This window comes from Pantherophis guttatus, chromosome 2 (genome assembly GCF_059756535.1).
Source record: "Pantherophis guttatus breed Tessera chromosome 2, ASM5975653v1, whole genome shotgun sequence".
Classification (NCBI taxonomy): Eukaryota; Metazoa; Chordata; class Lepidosauria; order Squamata; family Colubridae; genus Pantherophis; species Pantherophis guttatus.
In genome coordinates this window covers 97,174,559-97,201,337 of record NC_142064.1, presented here as the reverse complement: position 1 = coordinate 97,201,337, position 26,779 = coordinate 97,174,559, and the positions used below count along the sequence as shown (strand labels likewise).

The 26,779-nt window shown below is 38.7% G+C and overlaps 2 protein-coding genes and 1 long non-coding RNA gene across 3 annotated transcripts; 2 read left to right on the top strand and 1 right to left on the bottom strand.

Annotated features, from left to right (window-relative positions):
* Nucleotides 1-128: 128 nt before the first annotated feature.
* On the bottom strand, nt 129-1,586 carry LOC117661698 (uncharacterized). Its single transcript, XR_004590096.3, has 2 exons — nt 1,528-1,586; nt 129-208 (listed from the first exon to the last, which is right to left on the bottom strand). It is a non-coding gene; the product is annotated as an uncharacterized LOC117661698 (long non-coding RNA).
* A 137-nt stretch (nt 1,587-1,723) lies between these two features.
* LOC117661695 (uncharacterized) lies at nt 1,724-11,740 on the top strand. Its single transcript, XM_034410782.3, has 5 exons — nt 1,724-2,010; nt 4,292-4,468; nt 5,621-5,720; nt 7,542-7,672; nt 10,911-11,740. Exons 1-5 carry the CDS (start codon nt 1,864-1,866, stop codon nt 11,187-11,189), a joined length of 834 nt encoding a protein of 277 aa, XP_034266673.2. The 5' UTR covers nt 1,724-1,863; the 3' UTR covers nt 11,190-11,740.
* Nucleotides 11,741-12,058: 318 nt separating this feature from the next.
* On the top strand, nt 12,059-26,187 carry DCAF10 (DDB1 and CUL4 associated factor 10). The gene is made up of 7 exons (XM_034410774.3): nt 12,059-14,378; nt 21,270-21,383; nt 22,404-22,601; nt 23,578-23,780; nt 24,497-24,607; nt 24,753-24,898; nt 25,378-26,187. Exons 1-7 carry the CDS (start codon nt 13,840-13,842, stop codon nt 25,744-25,746), a joined length of 1,680 nt encoding a protein of 559 aa, XP_034266665.2. The 5' UTR covers nt 12,059-13,839; the 3' UTR covers nt 25,747-26,187.
* Nucleotides 26,188-26,779: the final 592 nt, after the last annotated feature.

Here is a 26,779-nt window from a genome sequence, read left to right as displayed (position 1 = left end):
AATGTCTGAATGCAAGCTGTTCTACAGGTTAATTGTCCTCACTGTTAGGAGGTTTCTCCTTAATTCCAGGTTGCTTCTCTCCTTGATTAGATTGACTCCTCTTAAAATCTGCGAGGAAGTGGGAACAGTAACTGCTTATCTTTTTATTAATGAAAGAAAAAATTCTCACTTCATGTATGTTGAATGAAATTCACGAACATCTTAGTGTCTGGGGAGAGAAAAGCATTTTATTTCTAGTCAAATAAATTTAAACCTCTTCCCTCTTCATATACACATGCAGAAACCAGCAGTTTCAAGGCTTCAGCAGAAAACCACTATATAAATATATTTTAAGCGACACCAAAGTATATCAAGACACCAACCAAGGCCTCTTAATTTGGGTAAGTTGGAGAAAAATCTGGAATTTAAACTCTGAATAATTTAAGCCCAGTGCCGAATAGGATGAGTCCAGAAAACTGATTTAAGTAGAAACTTGGATGAAGCTTGATAACTCATTATATACACCCACACAACCTTAATTTTAACTTGTTTGAATGTTTAGTTACCAGATAGGTGAGCTAGTTGGAATTATTGTGTTGTTTATTATGTAGCAAGCAAGCGAGGAAAACTATGGGAGATCTCAGTTAAAACCAGGGAAACTATAATGTTGCATTTCTTCATAAATCTTGTACTCTTGACTTCCTGTGTAGATGAGAAACCCTTTTGGTTAAAACTAGTGAAGCAATTTAACAGATCCATGGATAATGAAAAATGGACAGTGATTAAATAATCAAAATGGACAGTGATTAAAGTGTGTGTGTGTGTGTTATGTATGTGTTTGGGTAGACACACTTTCTCTTGAGAGCAGGCAATAATTTCATTTTTAATGCGGGCCAGTATGCCCACAGTAAAAAAACAACAACAGTAAAGAGTTATCTTAATTGTGACTTGTATATAGCCAATACCCAAATGCAATGTGAAATTAATCAACTCTTCCATTGCTCTCCTTATTTCATAGTTCTTTAATCACATTTCATCTCCATACCTTGGTAAATTTAAAGTAAAATAAAACAATGAATACTAAATAAAAATAGTGATCTTAATGAGGATATACTGTCCTTACATGCTTATTCCAACAACTCATTCTTTATGTCTATGAAGATTTCCGTCATCCAGATTATGCTTTGTCTCAAAGGCACTTTTTTCAAAAGGCAACTGGACTTTGGTTTTTTCCCTGAGGAAGATTTCGCTTCTCATCCAAGAAGCTTCTTCAATCTTGGCTGAATTCAGAACTGAAGAAGCTCCTTGGATGAGAAGCGAAACGTCTTCCATAAGGAAAAAACAAAAGTCCAGTTGCCTTTTGAAAAAACGCCTTTGAGTTCACTATTTACTCTTTTCAAGCACAGTAGACCCTAAGCAGCCCCGCACAGCATTACAGGAACACCAGAAGTGAGAACCACCTGGATTTCCAAAATGTGTACATACTAGGAGTTAGGGTAACCCCCTAATCTTAAAAAACGGTAACAGTGATTTTCCAGGCAGACTTACTCGCTCTTTATAGCAACCCAATGAAGCAAGCCTTGGACCACATCCTCTCCCACCTCCAAATCTCAGTTGTGTTGCCTCTTCTCATCTGGAACTTAATTCATCCTCCTCCTCTCCATCCCCGCCTGCCTCGTACAGTTTCTCAGTGGCAACTTTTCCTACTTCTCGAGCTTCACTATCTCCCATCGACTCCGATCTCATTTCTCCCCACGCCATGCTTAAGAGAGAGGAGCCCACAACAGTTTGGGCCCTACAATACAATACAGGACAGCTTGGCTTTGAGAGGCGCGCTCGCAATGATATCATAAAGGAGGCGGGTTTGGGGAGACAGTGTCGGGCATGCGTGCTTCCTCTCACCTCCCAATACCCACCGAAGGCTGGCATTTCGGATTGCTCGGTCCTGTTTTCCGCAAGGGTATCATGATCAAGCGTTTTCTCCTCTCCGGCTTCCTCCAGCTCCACCGCCGCGGTGGCGGCTCCGTTTCGGTGAGTAGGGCTCCCGCAGCCGCGCGCCTCCCCCCTTAATATTATATTATTAATATTTCCACCCTATTCGCCTAGAAACGGGCTGTCGAGGGTTTCCTGGAGCGGCGCTTGTTGGACCTAATTCAACAGGGAGCGCTTTCGGCCAGGGGGAGCCGTGGGAGATGATGGGGTTCGGCTCTTTTATATTTATACCGTTAGTGCAGTACGTTAAGAGTGAGGAGGTTAAAGGGAAATTTGCAGCTAACAGATCTTCTGCAACTGGGTGCCCAGTGATTAATTCAATTTGAACTCTGGAACGTTTTATTGTGAAATGGCCTATTGCAGGGTTCTCTCTCCTGTTGGGATAAAAGCACAATCTCGTTTATTGGAACCCTTTCTCAATAGCTCCCCCCCCACCTTGTGTCCTTCAGAAAGTGTAAAATTTCCTGAGTATGGAGGAGGCCATTGATTCACCAAAGCAGAGAGAATCAAAAGCAGCTGGTCTCTTGACAGAAATGTTGATGAGGAAAAGAAGAGATACAGCAGCTCATTGCATATAGCTGCTTCCCTAGCTCTCCTTCCTTCCCTCCCTCTGTCCCTACACATAAACACACACACACACACAGACAGAGAGTATTTCACTATCCAAAGTGAGATTTCCCCATTTACTTAGTGTCTTCATAACATCATCCCAACCATAAGTGAAATGGTATAAAGCTGTTAGTTACTGTTGTTTTTGCATAACATTAGAAGATATTATGAATCCCTTGTGAGAAAGTAATAATCCCTTGTGAGAAAGTAATAATCCCTTGAGAATTCCTTGTGAGAAAGCGACATTGTGAATCTCACAATATCACTGCTTTCTCATTTCATAATAATAACTTCATTGTTATTGTACATGTATATACAGTATACCGATACAACGAAATTCATTTAACACTCAAAGACCAGGTCCAACACACATAACAATCCCCAAACACACTCCCACCCACCACAATTCCCCACCCCTAAACCACTCAAGCATCCACACAACAAACCAAGTAATACTGTCCAACAGCTCACTGATGGTGGCCCTTTAGTTCATTATTGAGTGCAATTATAGCTTTGGGATAAAAACTATTCAGAAAACGTGTGGTCTGAGTTTTAATTGTTCTGTATCTTCTGCCAGAAGGCAACAGTCCAAAAAGATTGTAAGGAGGATGGGAAGAGTCTCTGAGAATGTTATGCAACTTTCTCAAACAGCGAGATTCAAAGATGTAGTCCAGGGCTAGTAGCTGGAGTCCGATGATATTCTGGGAAGTTTTAATGATTCTCTGTAGAGCTTTTTTGTCTGCTATAGAGCTGCTCCCATTCCATGCAAGAATGCCGTATGTCAGGACACTCTCAATGGTGCTGCGATAGTAGGACAGAAGTAGATGCTGAGATAGATTCAGGAAATACAGCCTCTTCTGTGCCTTCTTCACAAGCATGTTAGCATTCATAGTCCATGAGAGGTCCTCCGAGACCTCTCATGGCCCAGAAATTTAAAACTACCCACCCTCTCCATCTCCTCACCATTTATGTACAATGGTAAATGTAGATCTCTCTTCCTCCTGAAGTCAATTATAAATTTTTTAGTTTTTGTGGTGTTAAGTGTGAGATTATTTTCATTACACCACAATGTCAGTCCTTGTACTTCCTTCTTGTAAGTAGACTCATTGTTCTTATTAATGAGCCCCACCACTGTTGTGTCATCTGCAAATTTAATAATTGAGTTGGTGTTATACAATGGGGTACAGTCATGTGTGTACAAGGAATAAAGGAAAGGACTTAGCACACAATCCTGGGGGGGCTCCTGTGCTTCATCTGGCCTTTATGTCAAAAAAACATTTGTCTCCATTCAGAATTTGAACTTCTCTGAAAAAATTCAGCTCAGCAGTTCCTTCACTTCTATTTTTTAAGAGTTTCAAAACTGGGAGATATTTGACCATTTTTCTGTTTCATAGCCCTTCACATACATACTCCTAAAAAGAGTTGCTCCAATAGTAAGATGGGTGACATATTGTATACAGTATGCCTTTAAAAAGCTATAATTATATTTGACAGTAAACTCAGATTTATCACTGGGGAGAGCATCTCTTCAAAATGATACATGGGGGAGTGTAGCAATCTCACTGCACTAGTTTGAAATGCCTATTTAGAACTTGTACCTGCAGTGATACTGAAGCTCTTAAGGACTGTAGCTGTTTTAGACAATCAAAAGTACAAGTAATAATTTAATATCCTATATTAATGAAAGTTTATCTTTTGTTCTGTATTTTAGTTTCTTCCTCTCAGTGTATCAGGAAACCTATGGGGAAGATCCCAAAGTGTAGCACTGAATCATCCAAAGAATACAGAAGGAGAAAATATTACTAAGGAGATTGGACGCTATCCAATACCCAAGAAGACGGATTTGCCATATGATATAGTGGAACTCATGGAGGAAATGGAAGTAAAGGTAAAAATACCTTACTGGAACAATCCTGCCTATGCTACTTTCATTATTGTAGAACTATATTTCCTATCTTAACAATTTTTCCCTTCGACTCTGATACCTTCTGGTAGCTGTTTTTGTCCATTATATCAGTGAGAGGCATCTGAAGTGAAGGATGTTTTTTAGCAGGACATGAAAATATAAAAATTCTGATTAACCATTGTCTGAATTTGGTACTCTAAACATTAATGAATTAAATGATGTATCTTGGATTGGACACTTGGATAATAATGTGTGCCTGCAAAGCTATCAATCATTCTTCTTCAGGAACTGTATATCTCCTGTTCTTCTCACTTTCTAGAACTATAACTGGAGTCAACAGGATGACTGAGCATCTGTTGAGCCTCACTGGATCTCAGGGCTATTGTTTGGAAGCAATCATATTTGATAGACATTTTTTAAAAATCTGATAGCAGATAATTTTATTACTCCATGTAGCTAAGTGTGGTTAACGTGGTGCTCTAGATTTTTGCCTGCCAGCAACCTTTCAATTGGAAAGGACAAGACTTGAAAACTAGAGATTTCCTTCTAGGAAAATATACGTTTTTCAATTGAGCCATTATTATTTTCCATTAACATCATTCTTTAATACTCTATCACAGGTAGTCCTTGAATAAACTATTCATTTAGCAACCATTCAAAATTACAGTGGCACTGAAAGAAATTAGTTATGACCTATCCTCATGCTTATAACAGCTGCAGCCTCTCCTCAGTCACACGATCAAAATTCAGGCACTAGGCAACAGCCATGTACTTATGTTGGTTGCAGCAATACAGCAATGTGTGATCGCTGTATGCAACTTCCCAACCAGCTTCCAACATACAAAGTCAGGGGGGGGGGCTTGATTTGTTTAATGACCATATGATTCACGTAACAACAGCAATGATTTGCTTAATAACTCTGGCAAAAGTTGTAAAATAAGTCATAATTCACTTAACAGCCATATTGCTTAGGAACAGAAATTCTGGTCCCAGCTGTCATAAATTGAGGACTATCTGTACATGATCCAAACTAATTCTGCCTTGTAACTACAGTATCTGTGAATTGAAATAATACAGATGTTGGATAGCCTCTTACATAAATGATGTCTGACTATTTTTTTTCTTAATCCTCAGACTGGGTTTTTGCCCAATGTGTTTAAGGTTATGGCTCATCGGCCAGCAGAATTTAGGGCATTCTTTGCCTATTACAATGCCATCATGAACAAAGAGACAGGTAAGAATACCCATCTGGCACTGACTGATGAAAACTTTTTCCTGGTAAGAATCTCTTAAGTCACTTAGTGGCATTTAGTATTCCAATATAGGTCCAATTTAAGAATTGGCTCAAGCTTTCTATGACTATAGAACAGGAATCAGCCAATTACAATATCCATTAGCTTTCATATCCCCGAAGAATCCCTAATTTGCAATCAGAAAATTACTATGGATCATTGTTGTATCAAACATGGTTTTCCAGTAATTCTTGAAACAAGATTGATGATGATGATGAGCCTTCAATGAACATAAAAGGAGGTTTCATAGAATTTCACAATATACAGCAAAGAATGGTTTACAGGTACTCCTCAACTTATGTCTGCAAAATGAGCCCAAAATTTATGTTGTTAAATGAGACATTTGTTAAGTGAGCTTTGCCCCATTTTATGAACTTTCTTGCCACAGTTGTTAAGTGAATCACTGCTTCCCCATTGATTTTGCTTGTCAAAAGGTCGCAAAAGGTGATCCTGGGACACAGCAATGGTCATAAGTGTGAACCAGTTGCCAAGCATCTGAATTTTGATCACAAGAACATGGGGATGCTGCAAAGGTTGTAACTGAAAAATGGTCATAAGTCACTTTATTCAGTGCCGTTGTAACTTTGAACAGTTACTAAACGAACTATTGTAAATTGAGGACTACCTGTATTTATTTTAAAAACTAGCCCTTAAAATGTGGATATATTCATGCAGATAGAGTAGAGTAGAGTAGAGTAGAGTAGAGTAGAGTAGAGTAGAGTAGAGTAGAGTAGAGTAGAGTAGAGTAGAGTAGAGTAGAATAGAATTCTTTATTGGCCAAGTGTGATTAGACACACAAGGAATTTGTCTTGGTGCATACGCTCTTGGAGTACATAAAAGAAAAGATACATTTGTCAAGAATCATAAGGTACAACACTTAATAATAGTCGTAGGGAAACAGTCAATATAAATCTTAAGGATACCAGCAACAAGGTTATAGTCATATAGTCATAAGTGGGAGAAGATGGGTGATAGGAACGATGAGAAGATTAATAGTAATGCAGACTTAGTAACTAGTTTGACAGTGTTGTGGAATTATTTGTTTAGCAGAGTGATGGCGTTCGGGAAAAAACTGTTCTTGTGTCTAGTTGCTCTGGTGTGCAGTGCTCTATAGCGTTGTTTTGAGGGTAGGAGTTGAAACAATTTATATCCAGGATGTGAGGGGTCTGTAAATACTTTCACAGCTCTCTTTTTGACTCGTGCAGTATACAGGTCCTCAATGGAAGGCAGGTTGGTAGCAATTGTTTTTTCTGCAGTTCTAATTATCCTCTGAAGTCTGTGTCTGCCTTGTTGGGTTGCAGAACCAAACCAGATTACTGCAGTAGTGATTCAGTTGTTGGTGCATTAGAGAAATTGTCATTTTAGTCCTGATTATTTGAGATCCACAATTATTTCTTATATGCATTGGTTGTGCAGATTATGGACTGTGCTACAAGATTTTTATGAGTGTGTAGTAGCTGTTAGAATTCAGTTTATATTTGAATATTATTATTTTTCCAAGCTGAATAATAAAAAGCCATCTGTCTCATTTCAGGGGCTATTTGCCAGGGCCTTCTTAGCAGAAGATAACAGTATTAAATATAGAAAATTTAACTTCTATTTGAAGTTGCTTGCCTGCAGTGACATGATAACACATCAAGCATGGATTGATAAGGCAGTAAAGCAAGTGCAGGATAATTCCTATTAATTTAGAGTCATAATACTTGCTTTGGGGAATAAGTCCTGAAGCAGCTATAGAAATAAGATTCATCTTTCTCCCATAGGAAACCTAAGCAAAGCTGACAAAGAACTCATTATTGTGGCTACCAGTATTGTCAACAAGTGTCCCTACTGTGTAATTGCACATAGTGCCTTACATCGCATCTACTCCAAGAAACCAACTTTGGCAGATCAGGTCAGACCCAAGTTTATTTGCCTTTCTGTGTGGGTTTGATTTCTGTTCTGCTTTAAATAGTACATAAGCATGATCAAGTACATGCAGCAGCTTGGAATCTATGTGGGAAAAGTAGGGAAAACTGGAAGGAATGAGTGAAAATAACTTCTAAATTCACAAGCCAGTTTTCCAAAGTGTGTGTGTCTCACAACTGTGTTATTCTTAGCAGTTTTGTTCTTCATTGAATTCTATTTGGGGAATATGGTTGCAAGAAGTTTAAGTAGCACCTGTCCTGTAATAAATTGCAACTGAAAGAAAATCTTGAAAGATTTTTAAAGAAGGCTGGGTAATAATTACAGATTAGTTCTAAATGAGATTCTGTTAAAATTAAAGTAAAGTAAATTCATCTATTTCTAAAGACTGCAGAAGCTAACTCAGCCCTCCAATCTGCCTTGTAATTATCAAAAAGATTATATTGGCAGATGCTACAAGTCACACTACCTTCTTTTAAGAGTGAAAAATGCACATGCCAGGATACCCTCATATGTTTTATAACTGTTTTTAATTTAACTATAATAATGTTTGCCACCCAAAGTCAGTTGTTGAGATGGGCAGCCATACAAATTGATTAAATAAAATAAATAAATATGTGCAAAAATAAAAAATACCTTTCATCTTGGTTACATTGTTATGAATATCCTGCATTGTGTTATAGTTCGCATTCCTCAAACTTTGTTCTGAAGATACTGATTTCTTTGACACAGACTGATCTGAGCCATGATCTCACATTTAACCCTAAATCAGCGGTTCTCAACCTGGGGGTCGCGACCCCTTTGGGGGTCGAACTGCCATTTCACAGGGGTCGCCAAAGCCCTCTCTCGCCCCCCCCCACGCTTTCACTCACCCTCACCTTCTGCCTCTGTTGGATCGCCCGGTCGCCGTTCGCTTACCCCGCCCACTCCCAATCTATTGCTGCCTCAGGAGTCCCAGCTGATGGCTAGAGGGAAAAAAAAACTTTAAATTCTTGCCGCGGGGGTTCAAAGAGCTAGCTGCAAAGAGGTAAATTCCTGGAGCAGATTTTTTTCCCTCTAGCTATGCTGAAAAAGCGAAATTGAAAGTAAGCAGGCTGCAACGTGACAAAATGAGGCAGAGAGATTTCTTTTTCTTTTTCCTCACCAAAAAAGGTAGGTGCAAAACTGCAAACAATGGGAAATTTAGGGCAAAAGAGGAGAGTTCCAAGATTTTAAAACATAAAAGAAAAAAGCTCTATTTAACTAGGGAATTGTAATAATTGAGATACTATTAATTGATTAAGTTGTGGTTTGGAGGAATATATGGGAGAAATTATTTGGTTTATTATTATTGGTAAATATAATTAATTGATTTGTAAGAAATTGGATTGCATGGAAATAATTGGAATATTCATGTTCATATTGATTAATATACAAAAAAGATAGTTATATAACTAATTGATTTATATTAAAATGTTGAATTTGTATTAAACAACTGTATTACATAATTAACCAATGTGAGGATGGATATGAAAATAGATGACAATGTGAAGGGGTATAATATAGAATAGAAGGGAAAAATTGAATTTGATTAAGATTAGAGATGAGGATGAAGGGTAATATTGTTTTTTTTAAAAAAATAGATGAGGAATAAATATGGTAAAAAGGAAATATAGAAATTGTAAATTTAATTGAAATGACTAAATACTGTGTTGGAAGAAATATCCTTCTGGGTTCTGCTCCAAGTGGGGAAAAAGACACTGGAAACATGGAGACTGCTTGGAAAGATGGTTTAATGGTGGACAGGATCACATGGCTTGATGGGGCCCATTGTGTTAGTTTCTGTTGCTATTGTGTTGCAAATGTCCTTTGACAAAGGATTGACTTTCTGCCTCTGGCCCATTAACAAAGGGTGGGGGGCAGGAAGGTGGGAGCTGCTTTGTCTGTAAAATATGCTTCTCCATTTCTCATCCAGGTAGGGAAATATAATATTCTGCCTTTTTAATATTTCCCAAAATATTTCATTCTTCTAGGAAAGGGGTGGGTGCTAACCTCCTACAACTGTTTAAATTTGTGAACCGGCCAAATACTCTGTTCAAAGAAAATATGTTGTATGTTTGTATGTGTGTTTCTAATTATTGCTATTTATTGCTATTCGTTCTCTTTTATTCTTTAAAGTTTAACAATTCATTCTTTATCTTAATATCTTAATATTTGTTTGGGGTTGGCTTTCTTCCCTTTCATTTTTTTTGTTGTACAGCAATCTTTCTCCTTAAACCTACCACCTCTGTCTTTTCTTTCTTACTTACTTTCTCTTCCCCCCCTCTTCTTCTTCTCCCTACTTCCTCTTTCTTTCTCTTTCTCCTCCTTTCTTCCTCCCTCTCTTACCTTCACTCCTACTCTAATTTCCCTTCCCTTCCTTCATCCCTCTCTATTGCTGTATCCTTTTATGCATATGGACTACTCAGAGGGCTGAAAAAGTTATTTTTGACTGGTCCTCGCACTTTTGACCAGTCCTCGAACTTATGACTGTCCTCACAATTTACATATTTGCGCTATCTTGTCACCATGGTGAAGAGAAGCAGTTGTGAAATGAGTGACACGGTTGTTAAGAATGGTACAATGGGCATAAATGATGACCAGTCATAACTGCGAAGACCGGTCAAAAGTGCGAAGACCTGTCAGAAATCACATTTTTCAGCCCTCTGGGTAGTCCTTTTGTACACAGGGACTACTCAGAGGGCTGAAAAAGTTATTTTTGACTGGTCCTCGCACTTTTGACCAGTCCTCGAATTTGCGACTGTCCTCACATTTTACGTTTTTTGCCCTATCTTATACCATGTTGAAGAGAAGCAGTTGTGAAATGAGTGACATGGTTGTTAAGAATGCTGCACAGGCATAAATGTGAGGATGGTCATAAGTGTGAGGACCAGTCAAAAGTGCGAGGACCTGTCAGAAATGACTTTTTTCAGCCCTCTGAGTAGTCCCTATACATATAGCCATGGCCACCCGGTCACATGACCAGCTAGCCACGCCCACCCAGTCACATGACCTCCAAGCCACACCCACAAAATAAGCCACGCACACAGAACCGGTAGTAAAAAAATTTAGAACCCACCCTTGGTTGGGGGTCACCACAACATGAGGAACTGCATTAAAGGGTCGTGGCATTAGGAAGGTTGAGAACCACTGCCCTAAATGAACCCAAATGGAAGTTTGTAATCTCTTGTGGCTTTATTTTTGTTTAGGTGGCTGTGAATTGGAAACTGGCTGATTTAAGTGAGCGGGAAATGGCCATGCTTGACTTTGCCCTTGCTGTCTGCAGAGCAGATAACATAACGGAAGAACACTTTCAGAAGCTGGAGGCACACGGATTTGACCGAGAAGATGCCTGGGACATAAGCTCCATTTCAGCCTTTTTTGCCATGTCAAATCGCCTAGCTCACGTCATAGATCTGCACCCCAACCCAGAATTCTATGTCATGGGAAGAATACCAAGAGAGAAAAAGACCATTTCTTCCCAATAAAACTTGTTGATATCCTAATCTGTGCAAACACTGAAGTCAAGCTTGACTAATTACTGAATTACGAAAATGGACCAGTTTTAGAAACAATACGGTACAATACTTCTGAAATTATTTCAAGTAAATCTCAATTGGAATGGGTTTCTTTAAAAGAAAAAGTGAGATCAGATACTTGTAGTTTCTTTTGATCATAACTAAAGATATGATTAGAAGTAAGAACCTCATATCTTTTATTTCTATGTAGCTAACTAAATACTATAATAAGACCTTTTTATTCAGACATTGGAAAAGACAAATAAGCTGTGTTTACATTCTCATTTCCTCTAAAGTACTGGCAACATGGTTGATTCCTAAAGGCTTAAGTTTTTGCACTGGATCAGGAGTCTTTTTTTAAATTTTATTTTAATGAGCTTTATAATGTAATTCTATTTCTTCTCTTTGGATTTAACAATGCTTTCATTCATTTGTGAATTTCAGCTTTTTTATCCTTTGATTTAAAAAGGTCATGCAAACAACTGAAAAATGAAAGGTATTAAACAGTTACAATAAATTAATATATGTTTTTGCTATTTTTTGCTATTTATTTTATTTACTGTATTTATTTTGTTATTACTCTTTGTAAAAAGTCTTAAATTACGTGACAGCTTTCCTGATGCTGATATCTCAGAACTATGATAAATATCTCTGTAAACATGTTAGATTTTCAAGCAAAGATGAAAAAGCAATTACAGTATTTGTTTTTTAACTGAAGGAATACAGTATATTTTTGGCTCAAAACTGATATGCACTGAAATTCTAGTCTTGCTGTAAACATACCTCCTTTAATCCTAATATTTGAAAGCTCATTTTATTAGCTTGGTGAATTAGTTGGGTCTGCAATATTTGCCCATTATAATAAGATAAGACTAACTACAGGGAATCTGTGTCCAAAATATATACTGTTCATTCCAAATCTAACTTTAATATTCATCAAATATCACTCAAATGAATATTTTCTTCCCTGCACAGATGAGAAACTCTTTAATCTGGAAATTTAGAAACAAAAAAATGCATGAATATACTCTATGCTTATTTCATTGATTCAATCCTATATTGCTGCAGGCTGCCATGACCTATTTTTATCATTAATTCCATAGTGCTAGATAAAATAAGGATCCAATACAAAGCAAAACTAATGGCCTAGAAAACTTACTGATCCACTTTTCAGAATCATTAATTGGTCTTAGTAGTTTATCCAGATGACTGTACCACTACATCCTCAAAAACAAACCATGAAATCCCACATACATCAGAAAAGTAATGAGCCATAATGCTTTTTACAAATGTTTATGGGAATGTACATCTGAGGAAAATGGAAGTTATAATGCAGGATGGAATCTGAATAAGAACAGATCTACCAAAAACAGTCTCTGATCATTGCCTAGACATTTCATTGACCAGAGGATACCCATGTTCATGGCCTGCTCAAATAGCTGAGGACACCATATATTATTTTAACACTTGAGTCAAGGACAAGTGTCTATGGAGATTCTCAGTTATCCAGGTCATGACTGTTCCAAAGGTGCTTTTTCAAACGGCAACTGGACTTTTTGTTTTTCCTTGAAGATGTTTCGCTTCTAATCCAAGAAGCTGCTTCAGCTCGGAGCTGAATCGAGAACTTTCCCGATCTCCCATAATGGCTTTGATCAATCAAGATTTTATTTTTTTTTCCACTAAAATAGGGAAGAAGCATCCTATTCCTAGCCTAACGCATATACTTGTAGCACACAGTATTCCTTGGTAAGCGTAAGGATGGTTACAATCCCTTCTGGCATATTTATTACGCCACAAACCCAGTTTTTATGCCCAGCATTCTCGGATTATTTTGTGAAAGATTGGATTTCTAATCGATAGTTTAAGTAACCGGACAACATATTGCAGGCTTCCTCTCCAGCCCTGATGACGTTACCTAGTTGGGTAATGAAACATCTTCAAGAAAAGAACCAGCTTAGAGAGCATCAAGGATCCTACAGTTACATCCTCTAAAACCCACAGCTCCAACCTTAAACTGTCTACCGAGGATCTCACCCCATTCCTAAGAGGTCCGTAAAGGGGGCGTGCATAAGCGCACCAGTGTGCCTACCGTCCCTGTCCTACTGTCCCCATTTATTTGTACTCATGTCCTATGTTCATGTCCATATTTATACTTATACCCAGTGGTGGGATTCAGCCAGTTCGCACCACTTCGGGAGGACCGGTTGTTAACTTTCTGAGCAGTTTGATGAACTGGTTGTTGGAAGAAATCATTAGGGCAGAGAACCGGTTGTTAAATTATTTGAATCCCACCACTGCTTATACCTGTTATCTAGTCATGATCGACAAACTAAATAAATAAATATAATAAACAGTTCAACCATGAGCTACAACTATTATCTCCTATTGGTTCCTCCCACCAATTTGACAGATATGCAGGGAAGACAAAGACATTAATTTGCCTTTGGATTTTTGACAACCCTGCTAGCAACCGCTAAGCACAAACCCTGCTGAAAGCAGCCATTAATCCTGCATAACTCCTCTGAAAATTACAACTGATTCCTGAAATTCCTGAAACCAAACCAGAGGCAGAAAATCGCTTTCCGATCGGTTTAAAACGCCCGGCCGCTCAAAGCCCAGAATGAGCCAAATTGGGGTGGGAGGGACACCATTTGGGCGGCCGCTTCGAGACACTCTCGTGTTTTTCGCCCGGTGCTATTTCTTTGGTGCTCACCGCACCGGAAGTGGTGGGGAGCCGAAGGCCCGGGGGTGGGTGGGGAATGGTGGCGGTGGTGGTGGTGCTGCTGCTGCTGCTTGTCGTGGCGGCGGGGCCGGGCTCGGGATGAGCTGGAAGGCGCGGTGGGGCCCTACCCCAGAGCGGTCGCCCCCGGGCGACGGCGACCAGTCGCCGCCCCCTTCCACCTCACCACCCCGGGCGGTGTCACCGAAGTCGCCCCCGGCCTCTTTTACTTCCACCGCCCCGGTCTCGGCTCCAGGCGGGGGGCTGTTCTCTTGGGTGCGAGAACGGGGCCTGGGCCATGGGGGCCGCTGCGTGGAGCCGGCGAGGGACACTTTCCGGGCCATGACGAGGCTCTATGGTGCTATTCAGCCCGCCGATTCGGTGTCCCCCATCACCCGCACCCACGGCGCTGTTTTCAACCTGGAGTACTCCCCCGGCGGGTAAGGAAGGATGAGGCGAAGGGTTGCTCGGAGCCGCTTTGGCGGGTGCCTCGACCTCCTCGTTTGTGTGGCTGCGAGAGGTCTCCGTTTAGTGGCGGGTTCGCGGCACGTTTTTGCCGTTTTAGCTGCAGGTTGAATTATGTCGACGCTTGCAAACGAAGAATTGGGTCTCCATTTTTATTCCTATACTTCCACCCCCCCCCCTGAATTTAGTACAGTGTAATAGATGTTGTATCTCCCTTCCTCCCCCCCCCCCATGGTTGTAGTTTGCACGTAAAGTTATGAGGACATACTGTGATTGGGCAAGCAACTGCACAAGGCCGGCGAAAGTGTTTGCAAATAGGGAAATGGGGACAGAGTAGCAACAAATAAAGATGAGAATGGATGTGTCACCTAGCAGTCGGAAGCCACTTGATGTAATGAGAAACATACCCAGTTTATGTGTACCCTGTTTCCCTGAAAATAAGGCATCTCCTGATAATAAGCCCAATTGGGCTTTTGAGCGCATGTGCTAAAATAAGCCTTCCCCCCCAAAAATAAGACCTCCCCGAAAATATTTAAACGCAGAGCTGGAAATCAGGTTAGATGGCAAGAGGAGCCCCATCTTGCTCCACACGCCCCAAAATAATAAGACGTCCCTGAAAATAAGGCCAATTTCGGGGTTCAATAAAATATAAGACAGGGTCTTATTTTTGGGGAAACACGGTATCTCAAATATCTCAAGATTGTGAGAGTATTTCCATTAGTCTTCCATCAAGTAATGTTAATTTGCTGTGGTTTGAAGCTGTCACTTACAAATAAAAGCTGTAGCACCTTTTTTTGTGTAACTCTGTTTTCTATCCCTTAAGTTCTTTTTAAAGATGAATGTATGATTTAAATAGCACATGCAAAGCTGAAGTGTATTAAAAGATCCACATTTTTAAAAGAAATATTCATGGGACTCATCATAGTTGATAGGATTTAGCAATGTGCTGCTCCAAATTCTTTTGTTGTACTGCATTTATTATAAGATCAAAGGAAACTAAAATAGGAAAAGCATAACTTCTGAGTAATGATTTGTTGATGGTGGTGGTGCTTTTTAGTCAGTTTTTGACTCCTGATATCTGCCTGGTCTTTGCAGTTTTCTTGGCAAGATTTCAGAAGTGATTTGTTACAGAAATTTTGGTTTCAACTGTGGTCATAAGTGATAAGATTATTAGTTTTTGCACTGAAGAATGTAAACTGGTGTTGAAGAATATAGCTTGGTTTAGCATAAAGTGAAATCTATTTCTCCAAGACCCTCATTATTTAAAATACTATAACAAGTTAGTTCCCAAGTTACTTTTTCATATATGTCTGGATTGATTAATACACTTTACAATTTCTACTTGTCTTTTATCTTTTTGTTCTTGGATTAAGGTGATGCTGGTATATTTCATGTAATACATTGCAACAAAAAAAAATTATTACAGGTAGTCCTCGATTATTTAGCGAGCATTCGGTTATAACAGCACTGAAAAGGTCATTTATGACTGTTTTTCACACTTACAACCTTTGTAGCATCCCCTTGGTCAGGTAATCAAAATTCAGACGCTTGGCAACTGACTTATTCTTATGACGGTTGCTGTCTCCCAAGGTCATGTAATCACCTTTTGCAACCTTTGGTCAAGCAAATTCAATGTTCTTTATTCTAAGCTAAATATATGCTAGCTGTAGTCCAGGTATTAAGCAGTGAAAAGTATTTGAAAGGGATGCTTCTTCAAAGTGTCTTGGTGTGAGTGAAGCACTCTTCAAAATGTAAATGTGGCTGCATACTTTGAAAGCCCATCTGTTTCAGAGGCTATTCTGACTAGAACAGATGTCTATGCATGGGAAGTTCTTTTATTGTTCATTTTTTTATTAACCGTATGCTAGATCTCTACTTAAAATCATAGCCTGGGACCTGAATGACAGACCTGCTAAAGTTATGGAAAAGATATTTCAGCTTAGAAACTGTTAAATTGAACAGATTGGTATCGTGTAAATGTGATGTATTTATATGAACGCTTATGTTTTTCATTTAGGACTTATGTATTTTTTATATAGTATTTCCTTGTATCTTATTTTTCTCCTGGAAATATATGGTGTATTTTACTTTTATTTTTTTAATATGGTCTTAAAGATAATCAATAAACTATCTTTGCATTGTCTATCTACCCACTTTTATTGAGACCACCACCAGAAGTACAACCTTATTAAGTAACTGTGCTGTAGTACCTTAGTAAGTCAGAGTCTTTCATAAATGTGCTAAAACTCATAATAAGTTTTATAATAATTCAGTTTCTGCACTGAAAGTTTGCAAAGAAAGTGTACGATTTTCATGCAAAATAAGTTTTGGCCGTAAGTATTTGAAACAAAGATTGCCTGGTACTCCTTGATGGTAATAGTTGGATTGTTTCATCTTGTCAATAATTTATTTCTTAAGCCCTAGAATAAGGTGGTTGGTGGAAAACAAATAAATCCCTTTTTCACTAAATCAGCAGTATGAATCCTTCTGTGTCAGTGCTTTGACATTACTAATTTGGCTTGATTCACACAGTTTCATTTTTGTTTGTCATGATATAGGTGGGCAACATTTTTATATCAATTTCATTTAAATTACCTTCTGTTAGTAATGAAGGGACTATAAATGACTTGGTGGTATTATTAAAATAGAACAAGCTGAATTCCTCTGCGCTCCATTTTTGTTTATTTATAATCTAGGTGCAAAATCAGTGCATTAAACATTGCAGAGGCTTCACAGAACTATTTAACATTTTGTTCACAATCGGCCCCAAAATGCAGAAAAAGCTTATACAGCTGAAAATCATCAGTGGATTGCAGTTGAGTTTCCATGGTGCAATTTAAGGGCATTTTGAGGATGCAGAGTAGGGCTGGAGTCTGCATGTATCCCATAAACTTTGGGTCAATATTGTTTGTTCCATGAATTCTAGCCAGTGATACATGACAGCAACTTGTGAAATCATTGAGAAACCAGTACTTCAGGTTCTCTGCTTTTTTCCCCTTTCCCTTGATGTCATACTTTTACGTTTGAAGCGTTAAAGGTTACTACTGTGCATTTGGACTTAGAAGCCAGAAATCTAGGACTTATGTTTTTGTTTTTTTAACTTACAATTAGAGCTTTTATTTCTCTAGGATTGTGATGGCGAACCGATGGCAAGCATGCCGGAAGTGGCACACAGAGCCGTCGCCCGTTGTTCTTCTGGGTTCCGGCGTGCCAGCCAGCTGGTCTTCAGTGTGCGGGAGCACCGGAAACCAGAAGACCAGGTGGTGAAGAGATCATCTTCACGGTGCTTGCATGAGCACCGAGTGGCTGCTCTTGCTGTTTCCGGCACACATGCGCGCACTGATCTTTGCGTGTGCATGCACATCAGAAACCAGAAGACCAGGTGGCTGGTGCGCATGTGCATGCCGGGAACCGGAAAAGCAGTCGTCCAGTGCACACATGCGCACCAGGTGGCTGCTCTTCTGGTTTCCGGCATGCACGCACATGCTTCCATTTCAGCACTTGGTGCCGAAAAGGTTCGCCAACACTGCTCTAGGATATGAAGAATCTGCAGTGGGCTCTGATTTATTAAATTTATATGGTTACCTATGGGTTCTTGGAATTTGATAGAAACTCAAAGCTAAATATAATTCTAGATTGTCATTGTTCAGCAATTATTTTCAATTCTTAAGATACATTGCTTAGCAGAACTAGTACTTTTATTTGGAGCTATTCATTTTTTATATGCAAAGTTTGGGTTTTCCAGCCTTCATTAGAATTCATGAAGGACTTGCAGATAACAGGCAAAACTTTCCTCTCTATGTCAGCCTGGCATATGGCTTTTCTTTGATTGCTAAAACTTTTGATCTTCCATCATTTTCAATCCCCCCAATACCATCTATATTGGGTAGACGATGCATCCTCACATTCGTCTTTGGCAGAGTTCACCAGGCTTTTTGTGCTCTTTGTGGCCATTGAAGCAATCTCCAGCTAGTAAGCTTTCAGCAGTATAAGTACTGTTGCATCCAATTCAGGTATGCCAACCCACATTTTTTATTAAACCCTTGTCTATTTGCATCATGGTTGCACCTGCAATGTGCCAATGTGTTTCTGGTAATATAAGATTCTACCCTTAATGGCAGTCTAGCATCTGAGGCTTGTCCCCTCTCCTGTAGGAAACTTTCTCTACTTCCTCTGTTCCTAATTTTAGTTTCTGTTATCAAGTAGCTAGCATTTCTTTGGAATCCTGGATGGGTATGTGAATAGCAAGCAAGAAGCCATAGGTAAATACAAACCATCACAGACTACCTATCAAAACATATTTTCTAAGTGACTTAAATATCAAAATTAAAAAATAAATATAAACATGAAAAAAACCCTATTTTTATTGCTGGAGATATTAAATATTAAATCATATTGAAAGAAGAGCCCTAGACGCATTTGAACAAACTGACCAAAATAAATGTATTTGGTGTCAAATAAGCCCTAGAGAGGACCATCATGGTGTTCTTTGGAGGCTATTCCATAAGGCTTATTAAGAAGACCTTTGCTTTAGTAGTCACATGTTCCTGTTTGCTTGTTAGGGATTCACACAGGAATCCTTAGATTATATATTATATAAAACACAAGAGAATTTTCCAATTATCCTAATCCCTCTTTGTTGAAAGGCCTTTATGGTTAAAAGCATCATTTTCAAGAGAGTCCACAAATTCACTTAGAGCCTGTGCAGCTGGTAAAGGCATTGGCATATAAATTTGAAGCAATTCCAAATCCTAATTTTGGAGCTTTATCTCCTGTTGTGAGGGAGATGGGTGGTTTAAAAATGTGTGTGAGAGCATGTGTGTGGGGGGGTGGGGAACAACTTGAAATCACAGCAGTTTTTGAAATTTTCTAAAGGCAGTCCTGTGTACAATAGATAGTAGTCTTTCGAATGTGGATAACTGGTTAAGATATCTCCGTGCAGGTGTCATTATACAGAAGGTTTTAGAGTCTTTAATAGTAAGAGTCATTGGTGCTTGGGTTCTCACAGGTGTGTGCTAATTGGGCATACATTCTGGTAGGGAGACATTCCCTGAGGATGGGCTCCAGCATGAGTCTGAAAGTTTGGAAGACTAAACCTCTGGTCCTGTGACTGATCAAGATTGGAACATTATCCTGGGCCACATATATTTGCCTTCATTCATAGGTTCTCTTTATCTAGGGTCTTTCCACTCCTGAGGCAACCCAAATTCCACTTAACAACCTGCGTCCAGAGCAGGGATGAGGACTCATTAATGCCCTTTCAACTGTAATGGGCAGGCTCCATCATGGTTATAAAAAGATAACCTTCTTTTTCTAATAATGCAGTATAAAATCTGTTCCTAAATTATATGGATGCACAAGTATTTTTTGCAGAACTGGGGAGAAAAACATTAAATCTTGCCTTTGCAGTTAGATGATGTTTAAAAAGAAGGCTGCAATCTATACAATGTACTCGTAGCCTTATTGTATATTTGTGATCACACAAACAATGAACAGTTAAAGGAATTTTGTTCATTGAAGCTCAAATGTACATGGGAAATATTAATTTAGCAGGTGCACAGTTTAATAAACCATAATTATTCAAGGTTTGTAAAGGGAGGGAGGGAGGGAGCGCAGGAAGGAAGGAAGGAAGGAAGGAAGGATCATTCTTTTCCTTGAAAAGGAAATACATTCAAATAAAGACATAAATTGTTTCTTTGTGTGTAAATAGCCAGTTACATTTTATCATCTTTGTAATTTTGTTGATCAAATAGTAATCTCATTGATGAAATCACCTGCAAATATCTACATGTCATAGGACAAAGTTATTTGAGAGAGCACCTGTTTCCCATGGGTTCTGCCCAACTGGTAACATGTTCACAGAGTTAGCCCACTCTGGTTTTCTTGAATTAAACAACAACATCTGTTGGGACCGAAGAAGCATACCTTCTCTATCATAATGGGTGCCTTTTGGAATAAGATATCCCCCTGAAATCTAAGTACTATCACCCTGTTGGACTTCAGAGCCTTGTGTGATTTGGATGGGGGGTCCTTGTCTGTTAGCATGTTGTGCCTGGATCCCATCTTGGTTTTATTATAGTTTGGGCCTCCTTACTATTTGAGGATTCACACAGGGTCAGTTGAATTTGGGTAGACCCTAAATTGAATTGAATAAAGAAATAAAAATTGAAGCCTTCTAGAACTCTCTCTGGGGAGAAAGTACTTTCTCCCATTATTAAAGTGATATTTCTCTGATAGAACCTTGGATGATTGAACAAAGCATTTTCCTGCTCAGTCCTTTTTGGACAATTGTGTACAGAACCAGTTTTACCAGAAGTGCTAGAAGAGTTCATGAAACAGTTTCTGCTTCATAACACTGAAGCAAGCGGAAGAAAATAAAATTAACAATTTAAATATGTAGAACATAATTTAGAGTACTTTAGCTAGAAATATTACACTCTGGTTATTGAAGAAAGCAAATTTGGCGTAATGATTAAAAGAACTAGACTAGAAACCAGGAGACTATGTGTTCTACTCCTGCCTTTGGCAGAATGCCAGCTGGACAACTTTGGCCAATCCTATTCTCTCAGCTCTAGGAAGAAGGCAAAGACAACCCACTTCTGCAAATTTTGCCAAGAAAACTGCAAGGACTTGTCCAGGTAGTTGCTCGAAGCCAAGATTGACTCAAAGAAACAACAATGTTATTATATTTTTTTATTCTGTTTATTCAATGCATTCTTGTTTCTGTAAATGGTTGGTTTTGCACATATTAATTTAAAAGAAGAAAGGAATTCATTTCTAAGTATGCATGGACCTTTTGGAGTCTTTCTTGTGAAAGAATGTGAGGTTTATTATATGTAATATACCTGCTTCTCTTTGCTGTCCAGATCAGTGCTAACTGTTGCTTGTGAACAGACAGAAGTCCTGCTGTTCGATCCTATCTCTTCAAAGCACATCAAAACCCTTTCCACTGCTCATGAGGACTGTGTAAATAATATCAGGTTAGTCTCCTGGCAAGTGAAAATCAGTTGCCAATGATTAAAATTCCAAAGCCTGTTTTGTTCAACTCTAAAAGTAGTGAAGGATGAAGTTGTAATGTTATCCAAATTAGTTGTTGTTCTAAATGTTCATTTTTCTTGCTCTCATCAGTTGGTATCATAATTTGTTATATTACATTCATGTCTTTGTAGAGACTCAAGCCACATCGCTGTGGCCAATGAGCAGGTAATGTGGATGAGCACAGATTATTGTAGGAGCCCCTGTCTTTATAGAGGGGTCTTATGCTTTCAGGTCTTTAAATTATTCACCCCTCTTCTTCAAGAGTTAGCGCCAACTGTGCCCAAGAATCTCAGAGGTTGGGTAAAGAAATGTGTTGAACTCCTGCCAGTTCTTCCTCCTACCCAAGGGGATCACAAACCAGAGGAATAATTACAGTGTTCAAAAACCATGGCAATAGGAATGAATTTAAGGCAGATGTAATTCCAAATGGAGAATAAGGATCCAAAGAAAAATATATAACAACACAAAAACTTAATTTCAAATTTGACTGAACACATTTCTTTCTTAGTAACTAGCAAACATTGATTAAAACGAATGTATGTACAAGCTAATAATTGAACATGATATAATCATTTATAGTCATTTAAAACTTGTGTTTCTTTTCAAATGAGTTATTTTTTCACAAATTGTGAAATGATAAAGTAACGGTACCTCTAATACATTCTTGCTAAATAAGCCAAATGTAAAATTGACTACCTTAGAAAGCTTGTTCTGATATTTCTTAAACTAGCAGGTCTTCAAATTCTCACCTGAAGCACTACAGCCCATTTTTGAGATCTGCTTCAGTCTTTTAGAAGTCAGATGCTTTAAAAGCACTAAACTGATACTATTCTTTACGGTATAATTATTTTTTGGAATCAATGCAGGGGAACATTTAGCATTATTATTTAGTGATGTTTGATATGAATTTGATTGCATTAATGAGATCCTGTCCCTTTCCTTTTTTATTTATTTATTTGTAGGTTTCTTGATAATAGACTGTTTGCAACTTGTTCTGATGATACTACCGTAGCACTGTGGGATCTGAGGAAGCTAGATTCAAAAGTGTGCACTTTACATGGTCACACCAGCTGGGTGAAGAATATTGAATATGATACTAACACAAGATTGCTAGTAACATCAGGATTTGATGGAAATGTCATCATTTGGGATACCAACAGGTAAAGAAATTTCTCACTGATCCCTTTCTTCATTTAGAAGTACCGAAAAGACAACAACACTGCCTTTTTAGTATCTTATCTGAAAACCTGCTAGCTACATGGAAATAGGATATGGTTGCATTTTGAGTTTCTTGGTTCATGTCTTAGTGTTGTGCAGACGTAGGTCAAAATTCATTCCCTATCATTCTTTATCCTTTCCTTTTCCCTTGATTATAAGGTCAACAAACTGTTATAACAGAAATCAGCATAATGCTTCTGCAAATTGTCCACTTAGAGCCAAGCTTGGAGCAGACTCTTGAAACATTTTTTAAATTCTAGGAGATGAGTAAGAATGACCACATCAAATCTTTACTATGACCATAAATCCAGCAGTTTTATTTATAAAACATAAACCAGATAAAAATAGAGAATTAGAACTTTTATACTGAAACCAATCAGGTGTTTTGAGCAGCAATGATATGTTACCACGGCATAATATCCCAGTGCTTTACATCAGAACATACAATATTGTGGATTAGAGGTGCAGGAATATCTTCTAGAATATCATGTTGTCTTACTTTATAAGCAGCAATATAGTACTCGGTCATGCAACAGCTGTTTGTTTGAAGTGTGCTTTCCTCTGCTCGTGTACTGCACATGAGACACTGCCAGCAACCTATGAAGCATAGCAAAATCCTGCAGCTTCTTTGAAGCAATGGAGCAGATGCTTTGGAGCTTGAGTAGAATGAGAGAGAAAGCTGGTTCTTTGATAAACTATTTTGGCATGCATATTCAGGTTGAGATTCATCACTACCAAAATATCAGTAGCAAAATGATCGTGTAGCCACTTTGCTTTTCTTTAAATTATATGTCAGACAGGAAGAGGAAAGATGAATATTATTCTTTAAGAGAAATACTATCTCAAACATAGGATTAAAAATTGGGGTTCTTAAAACTATGGAAAAGTCTTGTGGTTTTGATGGGTGTCTTTCCTTAGGTGCACAGAAGATGGTTGTCCACACAAGAAGTTCTTTCACACCCGCTTTCTCATGCGCATGAGATTGACTCCAGACTGCTCCAAAATGCTGATTTCCACTTCTTCTGGGTATCTTCTGATCTTGCATGATCTCGACTTGACCAAATCTTTAGAAGTTGTCAGTTATCCCATTCTGAGAGCCAGAAGAACCACATCAAATTCTGGCAAGTCTTGGCATTTTGTTAATATTGTTATGCCTACGTTGTTCCTAGATCTTGTGAGATAATAGATAGCATTGGATAGATAGCATTGTATGCAAGAAGTAAGTTAACTTGAAAAGCCTGTGTGGTATATATTGCAAATGGTTAGTAGGATGAAGGACATGTAGCAATAGCAATAGCACTTAGACTTATATACCGCTTCACAATGCTTTACAGCTTTCTCTGAGTGGTTTTACAGAGTCAGCATATTCCCTCCAAACAAAAGCTGGCAGTGCTCTTGAGTGGCATGTGAATTACTGTGATACCTATTCTTTTTGTGACTTTTTGTGTTCAATGGAACCAGCCTAATGTTTTTGCATGGTAGCTTTTTCTGGAAGAATGCCAGTTAGGGAGTTGCCTTATGGGTATGTTCGTTTGTTACTGATCTTGCAATAACAAGATTAGTTTTCAGGAGGACTGAGGTTTCAGGAGGATGAGATTCCAAGGAAAATAATCTGTAAGCTATTAATTTCTAAATCTTTGCAATACTTCTTAGAAATAAGCAACCAAATGATACCTAACACAAGAAAAGTTCTTAAAAATCAAGAACGATCCTCTCGATCATTAATGGAGCACCACTTTGAAAAGAGTTTTCAAAGCCATGAAATTAATAAATTAGGAGAGGTATTTAACACTGTTTTTGTGTTTGATGTAACTTCATCTTGCTTTTCCATTCTCAGATCTGGCATCCGTCACTTCACCTGGTCCTAGAAGTGCTGAGTCACCAGGACACCAAGGAGATTCAGGCCCACGTACTGAGAAACATACAGTACGAGTTACCCAGCGAGAAGGTATGTAAAACAAGTAAATGACTAATTGCAAAATCTGAGCCTCTTCTGTATGGCAAGGGCTTACAGTACAAAGTGTTCTCTCCTATTGGACAAGAAGGGAATTAAAAGTGGTGTTAATTGTAGCGATGTTGTTCTGTTTCCGTAGGTGGATCTCCACGTAATAGTCTTGAGGTTTTAACCCCAGAGGTTCCTGGTGAGAGGGATCGGGGAAACTGCATTACATCACTGCAGCTCCATCCCAAGGGATGGGCGACACTTCTTCGATGTTCAAGTAACACTGATGATCAGGAGGTAAAAAATAGGGTGATGATAATGGTGCATATGTATGTTGATCACATTCTTGCAGAAAAACTGGAGGTCTTTTGTCTATTAATGGAATAGAAGTGAATTGTCACTCCATTGATAAAATTAGAAATACAGAATAAATGTGGCAGCAGTATGTACAGTTGTAATCTTGAGTTGCAGTGTTTGCTTCATTTGAATCATTTGAATGATGTGGTAAACTGAGCTTGGCTGAAAACAACGCAGTAGAACATCTGGTGTTGTGCATAGTTATACTGAAGTCTAAATAGCAGTAGGTAACCAATCCTGGCTAATTTAGAGAGGGCTTAGAATGGTGAGGTCTATTTAATATTTAAATGGGAGACAACAGGGAAGCACTGGTAGATTATCCATATTGTTACAAGAAAGCCTCCATAAAATAGAGAGGGATTTATGCAATATCTATATTGATATAACATTAAATGTTATTTCCCCCCTACTTTCTGTAGTGGACCTGTGTTTATGAATTCCAAGAAGGAGCACCAGTGCGGCCAGTTTCCCCTCGCTGTTCCCTCAGATTGACTCATTGCATCGAAGAAGCCAATGTAGGCCAGGGCTACATTAAAGAACTCTGCTTCAGCCCAGATGGTCGAATGATCTCCTCCCCACATGGCTACGGAATCCGTTTGTTGGGGTTTGACACCCAGTGCAGCGAACTGATTGACTGCTTGCCCAAAGAAGCCGCCCCCTTGCAGGAGATCCGTTCACTCTACTCGCATGGCGATGTGGTTCTGACTACCAAGTTCTCTCCAACGCACTGTCAGATTGCCTCTGGGTGCCTTAGTGGTCGTGTTTCTTTATATCAGCCAAAGTTCTAGGCTCCCCTTGCCTTCAAAGGAACATCTCTGTGTTTTTTTAATTACTTCAGTTTAGTTGGAGTGTTTGCTTTTTTAAACAAGTCTTGTAAATTTGGACAAGTACAGAGTTAATATTGGACTTAAAACTGATCCCAAGTCCAGTCCTTTATGTGTGCTGTGACTGAATTTGCACATTAGACTTTTGTGTACATTATATCTCTCCGCTCCTGATAATTCCATCCGTATTTAGAGGTAGCGTGGTAGCACTTGTAAACCTTGTTTTTTCTGTGTGTCTCTTTGTGCAAGATGTTGGATGGGCTTGAAGAAGGGAAAACAACAAGCTAAAACCTGTCTGCTGCTTTGTATCAAAGGAGTGGAGATCAGCTCACGTGGATTCTTTGATTTCTGGATTTTGCTGTGTATTTTCTCCTAAGTAATAGAGCACTTTCTTGCACATTAGACTAAGTATAGCCAGCATTTACATTATTTTTTCGTGAACAACTAAATAGACTGTTATCGTTACTTTTTTGTATTTTTCTGCTGTGGTTCAGTTTATAGGCTGGTACTCTTAAGAACTGTGCAGTGTTAATTATCACTCTGTGCTCCCACATACAAACTTCTCTCATCTAGGCCCATCCTTGACTTGCTGGAGAAAGTTTATTGGGAACTGAATAACTTAACATTTTTTCTTTCACACATTTCTCTTAAAGGAGCATCTTCTTTTAAGTTATTGGACATATATTGGAGAACAGAGTATGTGCCCAACCATATATATTTACAATCCAATAGGAACTTCTATGCCACAAACCTCAGTGAACAGGAGCTTGTAAGCAAACAAACTGTGGTGGATCTTTAACTTTTTGTTCATTTAAAAGAGGCTGGTGCTAGGGAACATCCTGAGGTTTTGGGTCCTTTCTCGTGATGGGTTTCATCGCAACAAAGGACTTTGAAATTGAATAAAATCTTTTTAAAAAATGTCAGTTTTTAAATGAATGCTGCTCAGTGCTGTACTTATGTTTGCAACCTGATTAAGGCTAGTTGGCTTTTGATGTGC